This window comes from Paramacrobiotus metropolitanus, unplaced genomic scaffold (genome assembly GCF_019649055.1).
Source record: "Paramacrobiotus metropolitanus isolate TYO unplaced genomic scaffold, Prichtersi_v1.0 Parri_scaffold0000097, whole genome shotgun sequence".
In the NCBI taxonomy this organism is placed as follows: domain Eukaryota; kingdom Metazoa; phylum Tardigrada; class Eutardigrada; order Parachela; family Macrobiotidae; genus Paramacrobiotus; species Paramacrobiotus metropolitanus.
The window spans coordinates 166,818-186,391 of NW_026570317.1; the positions used below are offsets into that span (position 1 = coordinate 166,818).

At 46.8% G+C, this 19,574-nt stretch overlaps 1 protein-coding gene across 1 annotated transcript; it reads right to left on the reverse strand.

Annotated features, from left to right (window-relative positions):
- Positions 1-2,783: 2,783 nt before the first annotated feature.
- On the reverse strand, positions 2,784-17,838 carry LOC129596888 (uncharacterized). The gene is made up of 4 exons (XM_055494287.1): positions 17,137-17,838; positions 12,222-16,403; positions 3,661-12,180; positions 2,784-2,792 (listed from the first exon to the last, which is right to left on the reverse strand). Exons 2-4 carry the CDS (start codon positions 16,293-16,295, stop codon positions 2,784-2,786), a joined length of 12,603 nt encoding a protein of 4,200 aa, XP_055350262.1. The 5' UTR covers positions 16,296-16,403; positions 17,137-17,838.
- Positions 17,839-19,574: the final 1,736 nt, after the last annotated feature.

The window sequence follows — 19,574 nt, forward strand, 5'->3', positions numbered from 1 at the left end:
ACAAGCGGCGAAAAAGAGAAAGACAACAGGTGGAATATTGATGAGGTTAATTTAATGCGGCAACCAGCCGGCCTCATTAGAGTTGTTACGGTAAACTGTGCCGGCACTCTTTTTAGGCGATTCAGTGTTAGAATTAAAACGAGAAAAACTACGGCAACCAAGCCGGATTTCTCGTAATAACGTAAACCACAAGCGGCGAACAAGAGTAAAAGATTTAAGGTGGAAATTTCATGGGGTAAACTCAATGCGGTAACTAGCCGGCCCCATCAGAGATGCTACGGTAACCTTGCCGGCACTCTGGCCGCTCGAGGCATATTGAAGTTGGATGTGCGACGGAAAGGTCAAATCAAGTCTTTACCAGGGAGGCAAGCAAAGAAGTGCTTGAAGCCGCAGAAAATCGGCTAAGTTCCTCCATGACCTTTAACAGAAGTTTTGACGAGTGGGATGACCTTTGGGATCATCAATTGCCCAACAGAGTCACCGTATCGGAATTCAAGTCGCATGACCTTTGGGACCATTAACCCAAAACGAGTCGCACATCTCAACGGATCATCTCAACAAAGGATGACCTTTACTAGGGAGGAAGCGAACTACGCTTGTCTTCATTGACGTCCCTCCATGACCTTTATTGGATCTCATTTTGAAGTCGTACGAATGATACGCACCATATTCCAAAGATTGAAGCAGTATTCCTAAGTCGTACTTGATACGCACCTGATTCTCAAGCGGATTGTGATGAAAAGTCGCATTATGGATGCGCAGGATTGCTCAACAGAGCGGAATGGGCCAATGTGCGGCAAACGGTGGACAGGACCTGTGACCTTTGCGAGTCAGAAATGGAGGATCCTAGTCTACAATTTGATTAATACTTTTGTTGATCTGTTCCTAATGATTTGATAGTATTTTTATAATTGGATCTCTTTATTTCACATTGTATTAAACGGAATTGTGCCTTTACGGAATTGATGTGATAAAATGGATTAAGAGAATTTGATGTTCTTGAGCACGCACAGACACCGGCGACCGTCGTTTTCGTGGATTCGGGAGTGTGTCCAGCCTCACAGGAGCTCGGCATCCCCCCAGAGGCATGTGAGCGGGGGTTCACTAACGTTCACGTCCGCAACGCTACGCCACCGGATTACGTGTCTGTGTTGTGTCTCTTTTGATTGGCTTGAGTTGTGTTAGTGGGCGCGGCATAGCACGTGCTGCACAGTGTTACACACTGTTGAATTGGCTCTCCGATTGATGTGTGTGCAGTTGTCAGTCAGTTGTGGGATTTCTGTTGTGCAGACTTTCAATATTATTAAAGTCAGCGATTACGGTGCGACGTTTTGTGTTTCCGCATAGTTCGCGATCCAGGTCGTATCGCTCACTCCACAGGATAGATTCTGTTTCTGTCTCTGTCTCTAGATCCATTCTGGATCTAGCATTAGACCTAGAATAAATTAAATGTGTGTGTGCATATTACAGTGCGTCCGTTAGTTAATGATTTATCTACGTCATAAAGAGATAATATTAGTTCTCGTACACCTTTATAATCTGGAAAGTGTATTTCTTGTTGCGATTTCAAAATGCAAAGTGGGTGCTTGTGTTTGCTTAACATAAGAATAAGGACATTAACAGGTATAAGACTCCGCCAGCAGTGCTGTCGTTGCTGTCTTCCTCAATGAAAATGTTAAGTAAATGCGCAGTCGCCAGTCTGCGGCTTGCAGGTATTATCATTCTTTAAATTCAAATCACTCAGTTAATTGTTCAACACTTGACATATGCGCTGTCTACTAAGTATTGAATAATAAGCAATGTATTGCAGTTGACATTGTCATTATACGCTATGTAATATGTAAGTACTGCAATTAAGCAAAAATTCTGCGCGTTGAATTAGACACAGTTTCAATAAAAATACTGATTAAATTATAATTGCGATGGTTGCTGCCAGAAGCCTGCATCCGCCAGTATTACCGTATTTGAACCGAAAGTGATACGTAAAGCAGGTATAATCTGAGGCCGCCAAGCGCTCATTAAGCTCAAGGATATCACATTTCAAAGTTGTGCGGGTTCGGCAGATCTATTGACGCTCCCATAGACAAAGCATAGGCTCGGGTCGTCAGGCCTGTTTATGCAGTTCGTCAGATCTATTGACGAAAATCTACTTCCCTGACGGGCTAACATGTAGATTATCTATAATCAACTGATTGATATATCTGCCGGCTAGATATTGATAGCTGAGTCTTGTGTCCGCGCCTTCCAATGCAGTATTAAATGGGTGCTGCAACTCTGTTTAGTAGACGAAACTGTCACAGATTACACTCAGAATCAGTGCCGCTCACGATCGAAGCGCGGTAATGCGACGGTATTGTAAAAGCGTTCCATTCCTGCATAATGGCTGCATTCAGCTAAGAGCTGGCAATCTGCAGAAATCGTTTGATTTCTGATGACACAAATGTCATGACACACACTGAAAAGCTAAACTAACTATTCTGTCACTCTTGATAAGCGCGGCGTAAAACAAGCATGTTTGACGAAGGTCCGGTATGTGTCATAAAAACAACGAAAATACAAAAATTCGTTGTGTATCGTTCAGGTTTTCTCTTCAGTTGCGACTAATGCAAAAAACTGATGTGGCAAAAGTGTTTAAAGCTGTTGGGCAACAGGCCTGCGGCCGTAGGGCTGAGTCAGCCTCTGACTACTAAAGTCAGAGACAGATTATCAAAATTCGGGTCTTTTTCATTTTTATCGTTGTGTTAGGGTCTTTTTAATTTTAGATTCTTAGTTTCTTGGATTTCTTAGGCTTTCTAAAAATAAACAAATCACCCTAAGAATTCCAAGGAACGCAAAAAGCGCAAGAAACCTAAAAAAGATTAATAAGTCTTAAATGGCTAAAAAAATGTTTTGTCTGTACGAGTCAGGCTGCAATGCCACGGGGGGCGCATTGTCCACTGACGAATGTGGCGCATGTAACGGTGACCGCATAATGTGCCAAACACCGGCTTAAAGTCCTCAAAGGTTTCAATTACGCCCAATAGACTGTAAGACAACGAAAAAGTAAAAAAACCTGCGCTTGATTCTGGCAAACAAAGAGCGCTTCTGGTTATAATTTTTTATGTATCTGTGCTGTAGATACTGCAGATGTAATCGGTGTGCAATATTTTTTATTCTGTTGTTTTCGTTTTTTATCTTTTTTGACAAACCCTGAGCGAACAATCGGTACGCACTTGGTTCGGTATCCCTCGTACTAAGACGCGTTAAGAATGCTTTTTTTTTATAATCAGGGTTCATCATACCTGACGTGGACCATGCACATGCACGCCTTCAAGAGTTTAAGGTTTTTTGAGTTGTTAATAACGAGAAAAGTGGCTTCCTTCATAATTTTGATTTTTTAATTTTTAACAGTTGCCCCGTTTTATCGCTTGCCAGAACGCGTAGTGGCAAGTGCCACTGCCGGTGGCAGTTGCCAGTGGCAGGTGCCACTGCCACCTTTTATCCCCTGCCCTCTGATGCTGAGCGTGGTTCGAAAGTATGAGAATTGCGCTCTGCTACTTCTTTAGTAGCTTGTGACCTTTCATTTTCGACCGCTGCTCTTTCCGAGTGACCTTTCTCATCTTCTTGATCTGGCAACGGTGGGTGCCAGCGCTTTAATCGGTCGACTGAGACGACTCTTACATCTGGTTCTTTCGTTGCTTCCTTCCTTTCCGAGACCGAATGAAGTTGAAGTTCAATAACTTCAACTTCATTTGGCCTCGGGAAGCTAAGGATTTTCCAGACTTTGTCATACTTTTTCTTAAAGTCTGCTTGATTTTCTTTCTTTCCTTGCTTCGTGTCTTTTGGAAGTCTGATCAAGACGCGGTCGCCGACTTTGAATTCCGGTTCCGACTTCTTTTTATTGTATATTTCAGCATGCCTTTCATAGGCGTCCTTGATATTGCACCTCGCAACTTCCTCTGAAAAGGTCAAGTTCTTTTTCATGGTCTCCACCCATTCGTCTGGAGTACCGTAATCGTCGGGAACGTTCGTCTTTGTGACGACATCTTCCGGCATGGTCATTTCTCTGCCGTGCAGCATGAAGTATGCTGAATATCCCGTCGTCGCATGTACAACGCGATTCATTCCCGATACGACGTATGGAAGATATTTATTGAACTTCCTCTCATTCCCGGCTTTCATATATTGAGACAGTCCATCGCTGATGGTTTGCATCTGTCTTTCGACTTGTCCTTGACCTTCGGGATGATACGCCGTTCCAAACGTGTGTTTGATTTTGAACACGTTGGTGACCTTTTTCAAGACTTCAGCTGTGAAGTGTCTTCCGCGATCCGTATGGAGTATATGTGGCGCTCCATGTACCAAAATTACGTGCTTCACAAAGACCTTTGCAAATTCTTTTGCCGTAGCCGTTTTCATTGGCTCCGCTATCACGTACTTCGTCAGCTGGTCGATGAAGACCGCAATGTACTTATATCCTTTCTTCTTTGTTGGAAGTAGAGGTCCTTTTAGATCCGCATAAACTCTGAAGAATGGATGTCCGACTTTAATTTCTTGGAGCTTTCCAGGCGGACATTTTCTCGGTGTCTTTCGAAATTGACATCCTTGGCATGCGAGGATGTAGTTCTTTACATCCGTGCTCATTCGGTCCCAGTAATATCTGAGCCTGATTGCGGCCAAAGTCTTTTCAAAGCCGAGATGACCTGCTGCCTTTTCATCAGGCAGTGCATGAATGATAGCCCTTCTCATTGGCAGCGGTACAACATACGTCCTTTCAAGTCTGCCGTTCTTATCTTTGACGCGATACAGTATGCCGTTCCATAACTGGTAATGCGTCTCGAACTTTGACCTTTTATCTGCGTCTTGCAGATGCTCCAATTCATCAATGATCATCGCTAGATGCGGATCTTTCAGCTGTTTATTCCGAAGTTGCAAATTTGAGTCATGCTCTTCTTCTTCGTCTCCTTGAAGATTGACGATGCGAACTGTCGCAGTACTGAGTTCATTCCAATCTGTGATGACCTTGCATCTTGGAAGAGGCTTGTGACCTTTCTCAATCGTCTTCGGAAATCTTAGCAGTCGTATTGGACACTCGTCCGGTATGTACTCGGCGAGGACTTTTGCTTCAGAAAGGTCATTCTGGTCTGTCATTCTCTGACCGAGTTTCGTGACCTTTGCATCTTTTTGCTTTAGCGTCTCTTTCCTCACTCTGTTGACCTTTATCTTGGTAGCAGAGCGGGGTTCGAAAGTAACCTTTGAATTACGCTCTGCGGCTTCCTTAGCGAGCTGAGGATTCTTTCTCTCCGACATTGCCCTTCTCATGTCGGCTTTGAGCCTTTCTTCTCTATCTTCTGCTAATTGCACGAAGAGTTGCCAAACTTCAATCGGAGGCTCTTCTCTGTTCAGCTCATTCTTGTAATCTTCGAAGTTCGGGATTTCGTCATACTCTTCTTCATTGCAAGTGGGACCTTCAATCGGCGTTCTTGACAGTGCATCTGCGTTGTCGCAGTACTTGCCTGGCTTATACTCGATCTTGAATCGGTGACCTTGTAACGCCAATGCCCATCTTGTTAATCTTGGGTTCATTCCCGACTTGTTCGTTTCCGACCTTAGGAGATTCGTCAATGCTTGATGATCTGTCCTTACGGTGAATTCGGAGTAGTCGATGTACGACTTGAACTTTCTGACAGCGAAGACTACTGCCAGGCATTCCCATTCGGTAACTCCGTAATTCTTTTCAGCTCCATGCAAAACGCGGCTTGCGTATGCGATGGGATGTCCATCTTGGGACAAGACTGCACCAAGCCCTTCCTTTGATGCGTCACACTCGATCACTGTCGGCTTTGACGGATCGAATTTCCTCAGCACTGGATCCTTGCACAATGCTTCTTTAAGGTCATTGAATTCTTGGTCGTGGACTTCTGACCAGTCTCTCTTGATATTCTTGTCGTGTCTTAGCAGTTCATAAAGATGTGCTGTCTTTTGCGCGTATCCAAGGATAAACTTCCGGTAGTAATTCGCTAATCCGAGGAATGACCTCAACTGCCGTTCAGTTGTCGGTTTCTTCTGATCATAAACTGCCATGACCTTTTCAGGATCCATTCTGATGCCATTCTCACTAAGGATATGCCCCAAGAAACCCATTTCGCGCATGCCGAATTCGCACTTCGTTGGCTTGATTGTGAAGCCTGCGTCGACTAAACTTTGAAGGACGTTCCTCATATTCTGCATGAAGATCTCCCAGGTCTTTCCTGCGAAGATAACGTCGTCGATGTAGCCGAAAACGCATCCCATTCTCTTAGCGTTCGACAAAACTTTATCCATGCACAGCTGAAACGTTGCTGGGCCATTGCATACTCCAAAGGGCATTCTTTTAAATCTGAACATCCCATCTTGGGTGACAAAGGTCGTCTTGTCTTTTGAGGCTGGATCCATTGGGATCTGCCAGAAGCCACTTTGCAAATCCATCTTGCCGTAATACTTGTTGCCTGCGCATGCGTCGAGCAGTTCATCTGGATTCGGCAGTGGGTAGTTGTTCTTCTTCGTAAGCTTGTTCAGCTGAATGTAATTGACACAGAACCTTGTTCCCATGGTACCGTCACCATTTTTCTTTGCGGCCAGTACGACCGGGAAACTCCAATCTGCATCAGACGGTTCAATGACATCTTGCTGCAACATCTCTTCGATGTGCTTCGTGATGAATTCGCGACCTTTCCAGCTAGTTCGTGCTGGGTTGCATTTTACTGGCCTTGCGTCGGCTGTGTCAATAGTGTGCGTTACCCCTTTGACATCGCCGTACGGTTTCTTTGATGTTGGCAAGACCTTCCAGAACTCCCAGAATGCATTTCGTACATCATTCTTTTGTTCTTCAGTTAGGTCTGGTCCTAACTTGAGTCTTTCGATGATATCGTTCAGTTCTTCTTTCGTCTTTGCGTCGACATTCGGATCATTAAGTACATCGGCGATTACCGCCGCGTTGACCTTTACACTCTCCATGTGTTCATACGGTTCAACGTAACCGAGGAATTGGCCCTTCCTAATTCCCATTCTCTTTTTACTTCGGTTAGCGACGACGATTTCAAATCGATTCCCTTTATGATCCGTCACTCCCGTATACGGTTGGACGTCTACATCCTTCTGTAGTGTCGCTGTGAACATCAGCTTTTGAGTTCTTGGGGCGTATTCCGCCATCTTAGTCTTGACGCGGGTGCAGACATTCGGTCTGATCTTGATTCTTTGATCGCTATAGACCTTGATTGCCCCTTGAGGGATTCTTGCTCTCTGCACTTTTATTCTTCTGACGACGATTTCTTTTTCTTTTTCGTCATCCTTATCATCGTCTTCGTCAAGATCCATCAAATCTTCTTGTTCGGAAAGGTCATCCACTCCTGAGTCTTCTGAAGTGGTTGAATCGCCACTCGTACTTGACCAGTCCGAGTCAGATTCACTGCTACCGTTCTCTTGCAGCATCTGACCTTTACTTCGATCCTCTTTCGGTTGGTCCATCACGCCTTCATCTTCACTTGACGTTGAAAGGTCATCGCTTTCATCCTTGGAAGCGCTAAGTTTTTTCGTTTTCGATTTCTCGGGCAGAGGTTTGCCCGTTTCCTTGGACTTTCGTCCGTTTCGTGCTGCTATCCTTGGATGAGCTCGCGTTGCGCGGATTCTTGCTCGTGACCTTTCCTTCTTTTCGTCTGAGGCAGATCGTGGTTCGAAAGTATTGTGAGAGCCACGGTCTGCGTGGTCTGACCTTTCGTCGATTTTATGAACTGACCTTTCTGGCTCTTTTTCTTGCAGCAACTCTTTGAGTGACCTTTCATTCTCGATTGGTGGACATTCCTCACCATCATCGAGTGACCTTTTGAGTGACGCTACTAGCGCTGCTGCTTTCTTCTCGTTTGGCGACATTTTAGCCTCAGTTGCTTCTGTTACTGGGATTCGTGCTTCTTGATCCCGAAACGCTTGGTTCAGTTCCTTAATCATCTGGGACAATTCGTATGCCGACGGTGACCTTTCTCTGTCATCGTCATCTTGGACGTCTTCTTGAACGGCGTTTATGCCGATATCTTCTTTTTCTTGTTCTTCTTCGGCGCTTGTACTGTTATCCTGCTCTTTTGCTTTTTCTTCGGCGCTTGTGCCGTTTTCTTGAACGGCGCTTGTGCCGTGACCTTTAGGTCTTTTACCGCCGACGAAGACGCAATTTGCCATCAACTCTTCAGTGACCCAGTCGTCGCTTGGTTTTGTCTCGTACATGCACCATGTATCGCCGCCTCGTTCGGGATACTCGACTCCATCTGGGTCCGGTGCAAAGGTCACCTTCTTCTTTCCAGGATAACCGAATGGTCCTGGTGGGCGTCTTTTCCTTGTGACCCTTAGTTCTGGCACTTCGCCGACGATCGTCGGAACTTCTTGCATAATCTTTGTCCATTGTTTGTTGAAGGGTTTCAGGCTTCCATTCTTCAGGCATTCCTGGTAAAGGCCAAACAGCTCGTACACCGGTGTGCCGAGTCCGATTGGGAAAATCACGACTCGTCCTTGACCTTTCCATAGATAATTCGTTCGGAATTGCCAGAATAATTCAATTCTTTCCGCTTCCCATAATTCGTTTTCTTCCATAGCTCGTCGCCGTTCCTGATCGAGCTTGGATACAGGTTCAGTGTAATAAGGATCGCTTTCGTCCACTTGACCTGGGATGTGATTATCAATTTCCTGCTGCCAATGATGGAGCCATTTTCCTCTGGAGATGATGTAGTTTTTCACTAGAGACAACCATTCTCGATATCTTTGCCAGAGGTAAGCTGCTTTTGGCAACTGCTCCATTGGAAGCGTCCTCATGATTGACTTCGTTTCAATCCAGTCGCCTCTCTTGAGACTTGCAATTGCGGCGTTGCATTTCGGCCATTCCGAAAGGTCATCCTGCCTTGCTTCTTGTAAGCACTGGATGCACTTCTCCTGCGGCTGTACTTTCGAAAGGTCATCTTTCCAATCATGATCACATGCCGTTGCTCTTTCTTCAGCTGTCCATTCAATTGGTTTCGGTTGGACGCTAAGGTCACCCTCGTCTTCGGTATCCGTCCAGTCGCGGTCACACTCCATTTGGATGGCGCTGTGGTCCGATGACAACTCGATGACTTCTATTTCTTCATCCGCAGAGCGTGGTTCGAAAGTAGCTTTTGAACTACGCTCTGGTTTATCTTTTCGGGAGCGTGAATCTTTCAACTGCTCTATAGCTTTCTCCCGTAAATCGTTGAATAGCGCTCTTTCGTCACTATTCATCAGTCCCGTTTCTTTCCTGGGCTCTACCTTTTTCGTGCCCGGTGCCTCTGGTACTGGGATTAGCTTCGACCACTCCAGTCCAGGGACTAATGCGTCTCTCTTCGCAATCAGTGCTTCAGCTTGCATGATCTTTATTTGTTCCATAGTCGGGGACCTTTTATTGCCTTTCATCTTCGGTGACCTTTCACTTCTTTTTGACTTTTCTTTGCCCAGTGCCTCTGGTACTGGGATTAGCGTATCACCAGTGTCTTTTTGCTGTTGACCTTTCGATCCCTGTGCCTCTGGTACTGGGATAGCCGTTTGCCCCGCTTCATTTCTTGGCTGAAGTTCGGTGACCTTTCCTGCGTTAACTTTCGCAGTGGATTTCGGCTCATCATCTTTTTCCTTATCTTCATCTTCATCGGCGTCTTCGTCATCCGTTTCATCTCCGTCTATTAAGACGAACTTCTTTGCAAGGAAATCAAATCCAAGCAAAACCTGGACGTCATCTGACGCTGGTCTGACGTAGAAAGAGTGTTGAGTTGTTTTCCTTCGTAAGGTCACCGGCGCTACGCAATAGTGCGTTACTTGAAAACCTGAAGTTCCGCTTATTCCTTTGATCATCACCGTCCTCTTTGGCGGTAGCGGTACAGTCTGGAGGCCATTCCTCTCGCAGAACTGTTGGCAGATCAGAGACGTCTCTGCGCCTGTATCAAGCATTGCCATGACCTTTACGTTCCCCACTTTGACTTCATGAGTCAGCGCTTCGATTCGCTTGGGCGTGTTTCCATCTTGAAGTTTCAACACTCTGATTCTGCAGTGGACTTGAATTGGGTCACTCGATCTTGGGTTCATACTCTTTATCGGTGACAACTTGTCGATCCTCTTTGGAACATCCGGTCGGACGTCATAAAATTCTCGGATCCTCTTTCCGGATGGTACGTCACGCGCTTGCCCCTTCGCAGCGTTATTATCTTCCGTGACCTTTGGAACTTCGCGCACTTGCCCCTTCGCTTGCGCGTTTTGGTTGATGTCTTTTGAACTCAACCGGTCAAACCTCTTCGGAACGTTAGTTCTAGCATCGTAAAATTCCCGAATTTGTCTTTCAGGTTGCAAGTCACACGCCTGCCCCTTCGCAGCGTTATTTGTGACCTTTGATGCTTCGCACATTTTCTCCTTCGCTTGTGCGATTTCGTGACCTTTCGTCACTTCTTTTATGACTTCGTATCTTGACCTTTCATCTTTGGACGGTTTTTCTCGCAACTTCTCGATTATCTCTTGCGTAATGCGATCCGCGAGGGTCATCTCATCGTCTTTGTCTTCCAGTTCTTCTGGTGACCTTTCGTAGACGATCATCTTGTGATCGTTTTCGTTCATCCATTCTCTGAATTTCTTGTTTATTTCTTCGGTTGGATCGACTTGTGATGATAATCCGTCAGTTGTGGGCGGTGACCTTTCTTTGTTATTCCGGAGTGCTTGCGCAAAGTCGTATGACCTTTCCTTTTGTGGAATTTTCGCTAAGTCCGGTGACCTTTCTCGTCGAGACATGAAAAATCCGCCATTTGGTGACCTTTGTAAAGGCACTTTCTCGCCGTATTGCGGCGGTAATTCACCCTTTTCCATCCTTTCTTGAAACTGACGGTTTTCTTCGTCCATTTTCTCTTTTGCTTCTCGATATTCCTTGACCTTTGGTTGAGAGGCTTTTACGAGTTCCTCGAGATGCTTTCTCGCTCGCCAATCTTGTTTCTCTCTTTCTTCCCAGTAAGCTTCTCTGGAAATTCTCGCATCTTGCGGTGACCTTTGTGGCAGAGGAACTTGTTTCCACATGCCATGTCGTCTGTAGGTGACCTTTTGCCACTCCATCTTTTGCTGCAACTTATTTGCTGATTCAAGAGAGTCGTCTGAGACTTGCTGTGCCCCTTCTCCAACTTTCACTGCTTGCTGCGCCATTCGCAGAGTCAAGTTACTTTCTTGACCTTTTGGTTCAACGGCGACTTCACCGTGACCTTTCTCTTTCAGTGACTGTTGAGTCTCTTGCACTGGCTGTCTCTCGTGACCTTTCACTTCTTCTCTCTCTTGAGGTGACCTTTCGGTCTCTTGCGCTCCTTGCGCTGTCACACCCTTTTCGTGACCTTTCTCAGCAGCTTTTTTCTTCTGGAGTGTTTCTTTCATATGCTCGAAGAATTTCGGTTTATCTGGGCCGTCTTCGTGCGTGCGTCGCACTGTCATAGTTATTCCGTCTTCTTCAAACTTCTTTTCGACGAACTTCCGGAATTTCTCGTGATGTGCTTCATCATCCTCTTCTTCCGAATCTGCGGCTTTAACCCTTGCTACTGTCTTTGCGAAGTATTTCTTCCTCTTCGTCGTCTCGCTCTCTGTTTGAGGCGGTGACCTTTCGGTCTGCTGTTCTTGCAGCGGCGTCACGTTACTTTCATGACCTTTCCTCGCAGTTACTTCCTGCGATGACCTTTGGGTCTGTTGTCCTTGCGGCGTCGCGTTACTTTCGTGACCTTTCCTCGCAGTCACTTCCTGCGATGACCTTTGGGTCTGCTGTCCTTGCAGCGTCACGTTACTTTCGTGACCTTTCGTTGCAGTTTCTTTCTGCTGATCCGGATGCAGAGTTGAGGCCCTTCCGTCAACCCTGTTGCCCGCAGTTGCTTTCTGCGGTGACCTTTCGGTCAGCCCCGGCTGCGCCAAGTTACTTTCTTGACGTTCCGCAGTTACTTTCTGCGGTGACCTTTCGGCCAAATTCTTCCGTCCTTGCGGTAATCTTTTGATAGCCTTGCCATCACCTTTCAGAGCCCCTTCGCTCGCTTTCGAGTTACTTTCTCGAAGCTTCGGATTTCTTTTCCGTATCTTTGGTGACCTTTCACCATTCTCTTTCTGCGCCGTGGTCCTTCCCTGCGGCGGAGCACCTTGCTCTCCTATGTCCGGTGGTTTCGGTTCTGGGCGATCAGTAGGCTCACCGGCGCCTACTGACCTTGAACGTTTCCCTGATTCATGCCCTGCTGCGGCGCACCTTGCGCCTGGCCGGCACCATTCGCCGGGGCGAAGTTAAATCCTCCGCCTTGACCACCGAAGTTTCCTTGGCCACCTTGACCACCACCGTTCCACTGACCACCTTGACCAGCGAAGTTTCCTTGGCCGCCTTGACCACCACCGTTCCACTGGCCACCTTGACCAGCGAAGTTTCCTTGGCCGCCTTGACCACCACCGTTCCACTGGCCACCTTGACCACCGTAATTACCCTGGCCACCTTGACCTCCGTAATTACCGTTACCGCCTCCTTGGCCCGGGCCGGCATAGCCGTAACCACGGTTACCTCCGCGGCCGAAGCCTCTGCCCCTTCCTCTGAAGCCTCCGCGAGCCGGGCCATACTGGCCGTATCCTCCGCCTTGGCCACCTTGACCGGCGAAGTTACCTTGGCCACCACCTTGATTTCCGTAATTGCCCTGGTCACCTTGACCGGCAAAGTTCCCTTGGCCACCTTGACCTCCATTATTCCATTGGCCACCTTGACCTGCATATCGCCCACCTTGTCGTGCTTGTGGGACGTAACCATTCGCCATCGCTTGCCGCCAACCACCTTGGTTGCGCAGCTGCAGCCATTCCTCATACACAATTCGGTTCGGGTTTTGGTTCCATGGTGTGCCCGCGAATGAGCATCCTTGCGTGTGGTGGTTGCCGTACATGCAGTTCTGGCATGTCAGCGCGTTATTTGCCACCCATCCATCGATCATCGTGAAGAGTCTTTCCATTCGCGACGCATATCGGGTAACCTGGTTCCCTTGCTGTCCGCGATTGCCTCTTCCGCCACCGTTGAATCCTTGGCCAGCGAAGCCAGGATTTGCTTGTGCCATTCCTTGACCCGCGAACCCTCCATTCAGGGCATTTCCTTGCGTATTTCCTTGCACATTCTGTGCTGGTCTAGCCACTTGCTGGGCTGCCGCTTGGATGGCCGCAATAGTTGGCCTGGTCACTTCTTGGACCGCTTGAACCGCTGCTGCGATTGTTGGTCGGGTGACCTCTTGCACTGCTGTCTGTATCGCCGCGATCGTCGCGTACGATATCTGACCTTCATTCCGTTCGTTCCGTTCATTGCTAAAGGTCACCTCTTGGTTGTTCATTGCCGGGAATTCCGCATCATACCGTGGTGCTTGTGGTGGCGGGGGTTGGTTTTGTCGCCCATTCGCGACTTCTGCCACCTGACCTGACCGAATAACAACATAGTCATCTCGGTTCCGATTGCCTCGCGTGACCTTATATTTGTCTTCTCCCGCCGACCATGTGTGGAAAAATTCTTTGATGTCCGCCGGAGTCTCGAATGTTCGAGCTCTCATTGCTTTGTAAAGGTCACTGTCGCTCTTGCATCCGTCGATCAAGAAAGCGATCGCCTGCTTTTCCGTGATCGTTTTCTTTGATTTGAAGCGCATCATCGCTTGATAGAACTGATCCAGCGATTCTTCACCAACTTTGAACTTCCTAGCCATTGCTTCGCGTAAGGCGAGGACCCCTTCGTCTCGATCGCCGAACTCTTCCTTGAATTTGGTCATCCATTCGTCGACCGTCATCTCATCATTCTCTTCTCCGAGGATTTCTCGTTCCCCATCGAACCAGACTTTTGCATCCCCTTTAACCACGTTGGCGACTTCGAGTATGACCTCTTCGTCACTCATCCGGAATGCCCTTTTCGTTTCCTTGACTTGGCGGATCCAACCGAGAAGACTGTCTCGGTTGCCGTTGTAGTCCACCAGATTTGATTTTCTACCCATCTGCTTCACTATTCCACGGAACTCATATTGTTCTCGTCTTAGACGTTCTTGTTCGGCTCGGAGTTGCGCGCGTTCATCCCTTTCTCGTCGTTCTCCGTGTTGTGCGAAACCGTCCTGCTCTGGTTGTTGATCACGGTGACCTTCCGTGTTTTCCGGTTCTCGGTGGACGGTGGTTTCTTCAAATTGTCGTGGATCATCGCTGTAACTTGGCCCTGTCTGGTGTGATGATCCGCCAAAGAATGGTCCCGGGTACCCCTTCGTACGTTCGGTTGACCTTTTCTCGGATTCCCTTTTAGGAGGTTCAGTGCCTCTTCCGTTCCCCATTCCTGTCTTTTCGGGCATCTGGAAGGTTGCGCTGAACTCGTGAGTATGAATTTCGGTAGCGTCGCCGTACTTCGGTGGAGGAGTTGGTGACCTTCCCTGCTTTTGCGGTTCATATTTGCTGAGTTGCTCATCTTTATGTTTCAATGATATTAGAAGAGCGTTATTCTGATCTTCTAGCTTCTTGACCTTTCCAGAAAGGTCATCTCTTTCCTTCTTAAGGCTGACATTCTCTGCCTTAATGTGCTCCACCTTTTTCATCTCGCCATGGATTGAGAGGGTTCGGTCATTCTCGCCCTCCTCGTAGGCTTCTTTATCTTCTTTCAACTTCTGCATCGCTTTTTCAAGCTTCTCATGCTGCCTTCCAGCTGAGATTAGCTGCTCTTTCACCGTAGCCAATTCATCGTCTCTTGTCATCACCAGAGTCGTCATACCCAAAAGGTCACTCCCAAGCTTGGCGATGTCTTGCTTCTGCTTGCTGTTGAGAACTTGCCCTTCTCTGTTCTCAACTTCAAGCACCGTGACCCGTTCGTCGAGCAGTTGTGCTTGCGTCTTCCATCTCTGAGATTCCTTTTTGTGACCTTGAACTTCGTCACTCAACCGCTTGACTTCCGCTTTCGTTTTCTCGCTGAGTTCCTGGAGTTTTTGCGCGGCTCGATCTCTCTGTTTTTCTGTCTCTCCTTGTTTCTTCTTCCTTTCATTCAATTCCATCTGTAGCTTTTGATTGTTTTCTTCGTATGTCTTGAGATCTTTCATTAGCTCCGTAATGTCTGCTGTCAGGCTAGCTACCCTTCCCGTGACCTTTGTTGCGTTTGACAGACATTCATCGCGCTGAGTTTCAACTTCCATGACCTTTGACTTCAAAAGGTCACACTGTTCTTTCAATTCCGCTATCTCCCGTGACCTTTCGGCTGACTCTTCGGACAGGCTGTTGTTGAGGTCTTCGACGGCGAGTATGCCTTCCAAATCCTTATCGTCAACCATTTTCTTCAGTTCTTCTGCCATTTGCTTCTGCACTTCATATCTGACTTTCCACTGCTGCATTTCATCTTCCAGCGTGACCTTTTCTTGTTCTAATACGAACACTCTTGGTTCCATTTCGATGGTTTTGTTCCTTTGCTCCCGTACTGCGGCGAATGCTTGCTCATCTTTGTTCTCGAGTTGTAATTCTAACTCTCGAACTCGTCGCTTCGAATCTGTTGATGCGGGAGTTTTAGGGGTCGGTGACCTTTCGTTGTCAGCCTTTCCTGACGCCGTTCCCATAAAGGTTTCTTCCGACTTTTCGTTAAAGGTCATCTGCAGGATTTCGTCAGCTTGTTCAGCTTCTTTCATTGCAGTGTGAAATGACATCTGCATTGTCTCGTCTTCATCGTCCGTAAAGTATCTTTCATCGTTTGATGCTGGGCTGGTTCCCTTCTCTTCCAGCCTCTTAAAGGTCATCGAGTCATCCGAAAGGTCATCCGGCTTGACCTTTTCTGCGTCTAACAGCTGATTGCTGTTGACCTCGTCACCCCGTTCGGTGACCTTTTGACTGACTTCGTTCACGCCCTTCTTTGACTGATCTGCGTTTTCTTCCTTGACCTTTTCGGCCGACCGTGACATTCCTCCGGTCTCGACCGTCAGGTCTGCTTGAATCTGTCCATTAGCTACCGTTCTCCCGTCGGTGACCTTTGACTGGTCCACCGTATTATCTCCGTTTTGACGTCCGGAGTTTCCCTTCTCATCGCTCGAGCTCTCAACATTCTGCGTTTCTTTCAGAGCCTTCTGGTAAGTGGCTTCTGATCCTTTAGAGTCCTTCCTCTCAAAGGCTTTCGGAGCTCGAGTCGTTCGATCGTGTTCCACTGGCCGTGTAAACGGCTTCAATTTCCTTTTGTAAGGATCACTCGCACCTTGCGAGGAATTCTGAGACCCTTTTCCTTGTGAACTGCCGGTGGAGATCGGTTCATTACCGTCTCTATCTTGATCCATCTTTAGTTTGGTGATCGGATAACTTGGACGATGCTGTCAAGGTTTCTCACACGTGTGTTAGATTATGTTTATGTGACTTTTTACACGTGAACAGAAACAAGCACTGTCCTAAAGGTCACTTCGTTTTATACGAGCTCAGTTGCTAAAGGTCACTCTGCCTTTAAAAGATCTAAGTCCTTTCTAAAGGTCACTTTCTACTTCAGAAATTTGACGAAGTTCTCGTAAAGGTCACTTCCTTCAGCAAAACTTAACTCGTAAAGGTCATCAGCTGTTTCAGCTTAACGCTTACTCCGAATAGGTAAAGGTCACTTTTTGATTTTAGGAACTTTTTCTGGTAAAGGTCACCAAAACTTTTATCAAAACTGCAAACTTCGAGATATTTTTGGATTTTATTTAGGAATTAACAGAACTCAACTTCAAACTTGCGTCAAATCATCAACTATCCAATTTTGGTAGAGGTCATCATTCTCGTCAAAATTTTTCGTAAAGGTCACAATCTCATCGATCGACTCAGAAAAAAATTTTCAGCTGGCTACGTCACGTTCTTATGTGCCGTGCGCAAATTCTCCGCCTCGTCTCAAAATCTCAGCTTCTCATTGGCTGATTACAATGCTAACTTTAGCTCATCTGCTGCGCCAATCACAGCGTTAATAACCGACCAATCAGAAACGTTGTTTTTCTATTTTAAGGCAGAGTGACGTCACGAGGAAAAGTGAAAATTTTCACTAGCGCGCCGTGCGCAAAAGTACCGCCTACTTTCTCGCTCAGCTCATCACCGACCAATCAAAATTGTAATTTCTACCTTTGCGCCAATGGCGTAATTAATAACCGAAATTCTGACCTGATCGTCTCCGTGATCCAGAAATCGATCTTGCGCGTCCTTTCCGCGATTCCTCCAATTCCTCCAGCGATTTAGCTGACTTCTCCTGGGCCAGCCACTAACCCCTTCCGTTTCGTATCAACGGGACGCAGCGGTGCGTCGACCAAATGACGTGCTGGCTGCGGGTCTTCTGCTGAGCCGTGGCGTTAGCTGCAGCAGGGGCGCTCGACCACCCTTTTGGGGGAGCGCGTATGATGTGTGCGCCCTACTGCCGTAGGGTAGCACCTGAAACTCCACACCCGACAGACCAAAAAGTGGCTTGCCCACTCGTGCCCCCCTTCGGGCTTCTGCCTCTTGTGGCAATCTTTTTCGGCGCTTGTGCCCCTCCGAGCAGAACTACTGCCGTAGCCCCACTCGCGTCAGATCAGCTTCAGTGCACTCTACTGCCGTAGAGATGCACCTCGTCAGATCTGCTGTCGAGATCCAAGCTCCTTCTCCGACTGCTTCGTCAGCGAGCCCTTCCTCGCACACTCCACACACTCCGTCAGCTGGACGGGGAAAAACTTCAGATTATCCTGGAGAAACACGTCTCTTGCTACCATATAAGACGGGAACCTGAGAAGGTTCACGTCGCAGAATCGGAATTGACGTAATTCCGTCTGCCAAACAGATCTGGCAATGCTAAACGTCTAACGCTATGGAAAAGCGAAAAAAAAAGACGTGACTGCGAGAACTTTTTAATCAAGACTAATTTCGATAGAAATTCAACATGTGCAACTCTGCATTGCCGACTACGGCAAGCGGACGTAGCTGCCACACCATGCGGTGGCGCTGAGAACACTACGGTGCTGCCTCGCGTAGGCGGGCGCACAACCAAAACACAACAAACAGCCAAGCGAGGGTGTACGCTGAGTACGCCTGCGCTCACAGGTGTAATGCCAACCTGGCTGACTTTTGATAAAATAAAAGTACAAAATCCGCGGATAATCTGTGTCCGCTTAAAGTGCAAACTGCAAGCATTAATTGTTAGCTGGTCAGAAAAGCCAACCCGGCTCGCTTTTATAAATTGAGTGCTCCGGGTTTACTTTATGGACAATACTCAGTGCAAAGGCCCATCAATAAACGGCGCTAAAGCCTATTTCGGAATAGGGGGCACAATGATTGTGATGTCATCAGTGGCCTCACAATGTCCAGATTTGCAGCAATATCCATGGGCTCGGCTTCCAGCCCAAGAATCGTAAAGTTGTATTGTCTTCGACACTGGGTCGACCTTGTTGGTTACCGAATGGTAACGAAATGATCACGCATATTGTATCCCGCTTGGACAATAGTTTTTCCGATGTCGTAAGCACTACGTACCTGTTTGGTGTGAATTCGCTGAATATTTTGGAAAGTTTAGTCTGTCAAACCGATAATGTAAATATACCTGGGCCGGTGTAAAGCTGCCCAAAATTAGTACGCATGTCGAATATTCGTGGCGCTCTAAAAATTCCCAAAGTTTATGCGCCCGGTTTATCGAAGCGCATAGCAATCACCTTTAAATATTTAACACGTTTCGGTAAACAAACTCAGTGATGTGTGCAGCCACTAGTCACGTAGCTGCATGCTACTGGGGCTACGAATGCAATCCGGCGCCGGAACGCGAAACTGTAAACTTAAAATGGCAAGGATGGTAATTTGAAGTATTGGTGGGTAAATTAAGAATAAACACAGGGATCACTCTTTCAAGTTACTGAATGATTTTTATTGATTTCGATCAATTGATTTTCAAATATTACGGACTACAGAGTATATATAGGTGATTATAAATGCTGAAATCGTTGTCAAAAGGAAGCTTGTCTGGTTGTCAGTATCTGTAGAATCCTGCTTCTGCAACAAATGGGGTGAAGCATTTAGCCGTTGTATTGCGCGAAACCCAGGTCAGCTAACTCGTACCAGGTGTGCTGCGTATATGCTGTGAACTAATATTACATAGATACTGTAGATATTCTATTTCTTTATCATCACGAACAAAATAAATTGCATAAAGCTATGCTGGTACCCCAGAAAGAAAGCACAAATGGAAAAAATTATGTTTGGAAAGCCCGTGTTGTAAAACGTCGGCGAACAGTGTCGATTTTTAGAATCACATGTGTTAGAGCGATCAGACGTAACACATCCATGAAATTTCAACTATCAAGCAGTATCCCAGCGCTCGCAGTTTCTGTATTTGGGTGGCTATTGCCAATAATTTCTACGCTTCCCTGTAATTTATATAAAATCACTTTTCCGTTTTCTTAACTGGTCTACACCCAGGTAGGACGCTACTAAGTAAAGTAAGAAAGATTTCGATCATTTATGCAACCGATCCGTTAACTAAAATATAAGAAAAATTGAAGTATAATTGTTAGTTTTTTGTTATTGATCTCATGAAGGAAAAATTGCTTACGTCAACTTTGCAGCTGCAATAATTTGAAAAA

Coding starts and splice junctions, on each gene's coding strand:
- LOC129596888 (XM_055494287.1), bottom strand. CDS start 16,295: ATGGATCAAGATAGAGACGGTAATGAACCGATCTCCACCGGCAGTTCA. Junction 12,181..12,221: donor AGGGCATGAATCAGGGAAAC/GTTCAAGGTCAG, acceptor ACTGATCGCCCA/GAACCGAAACCACCGGACAT.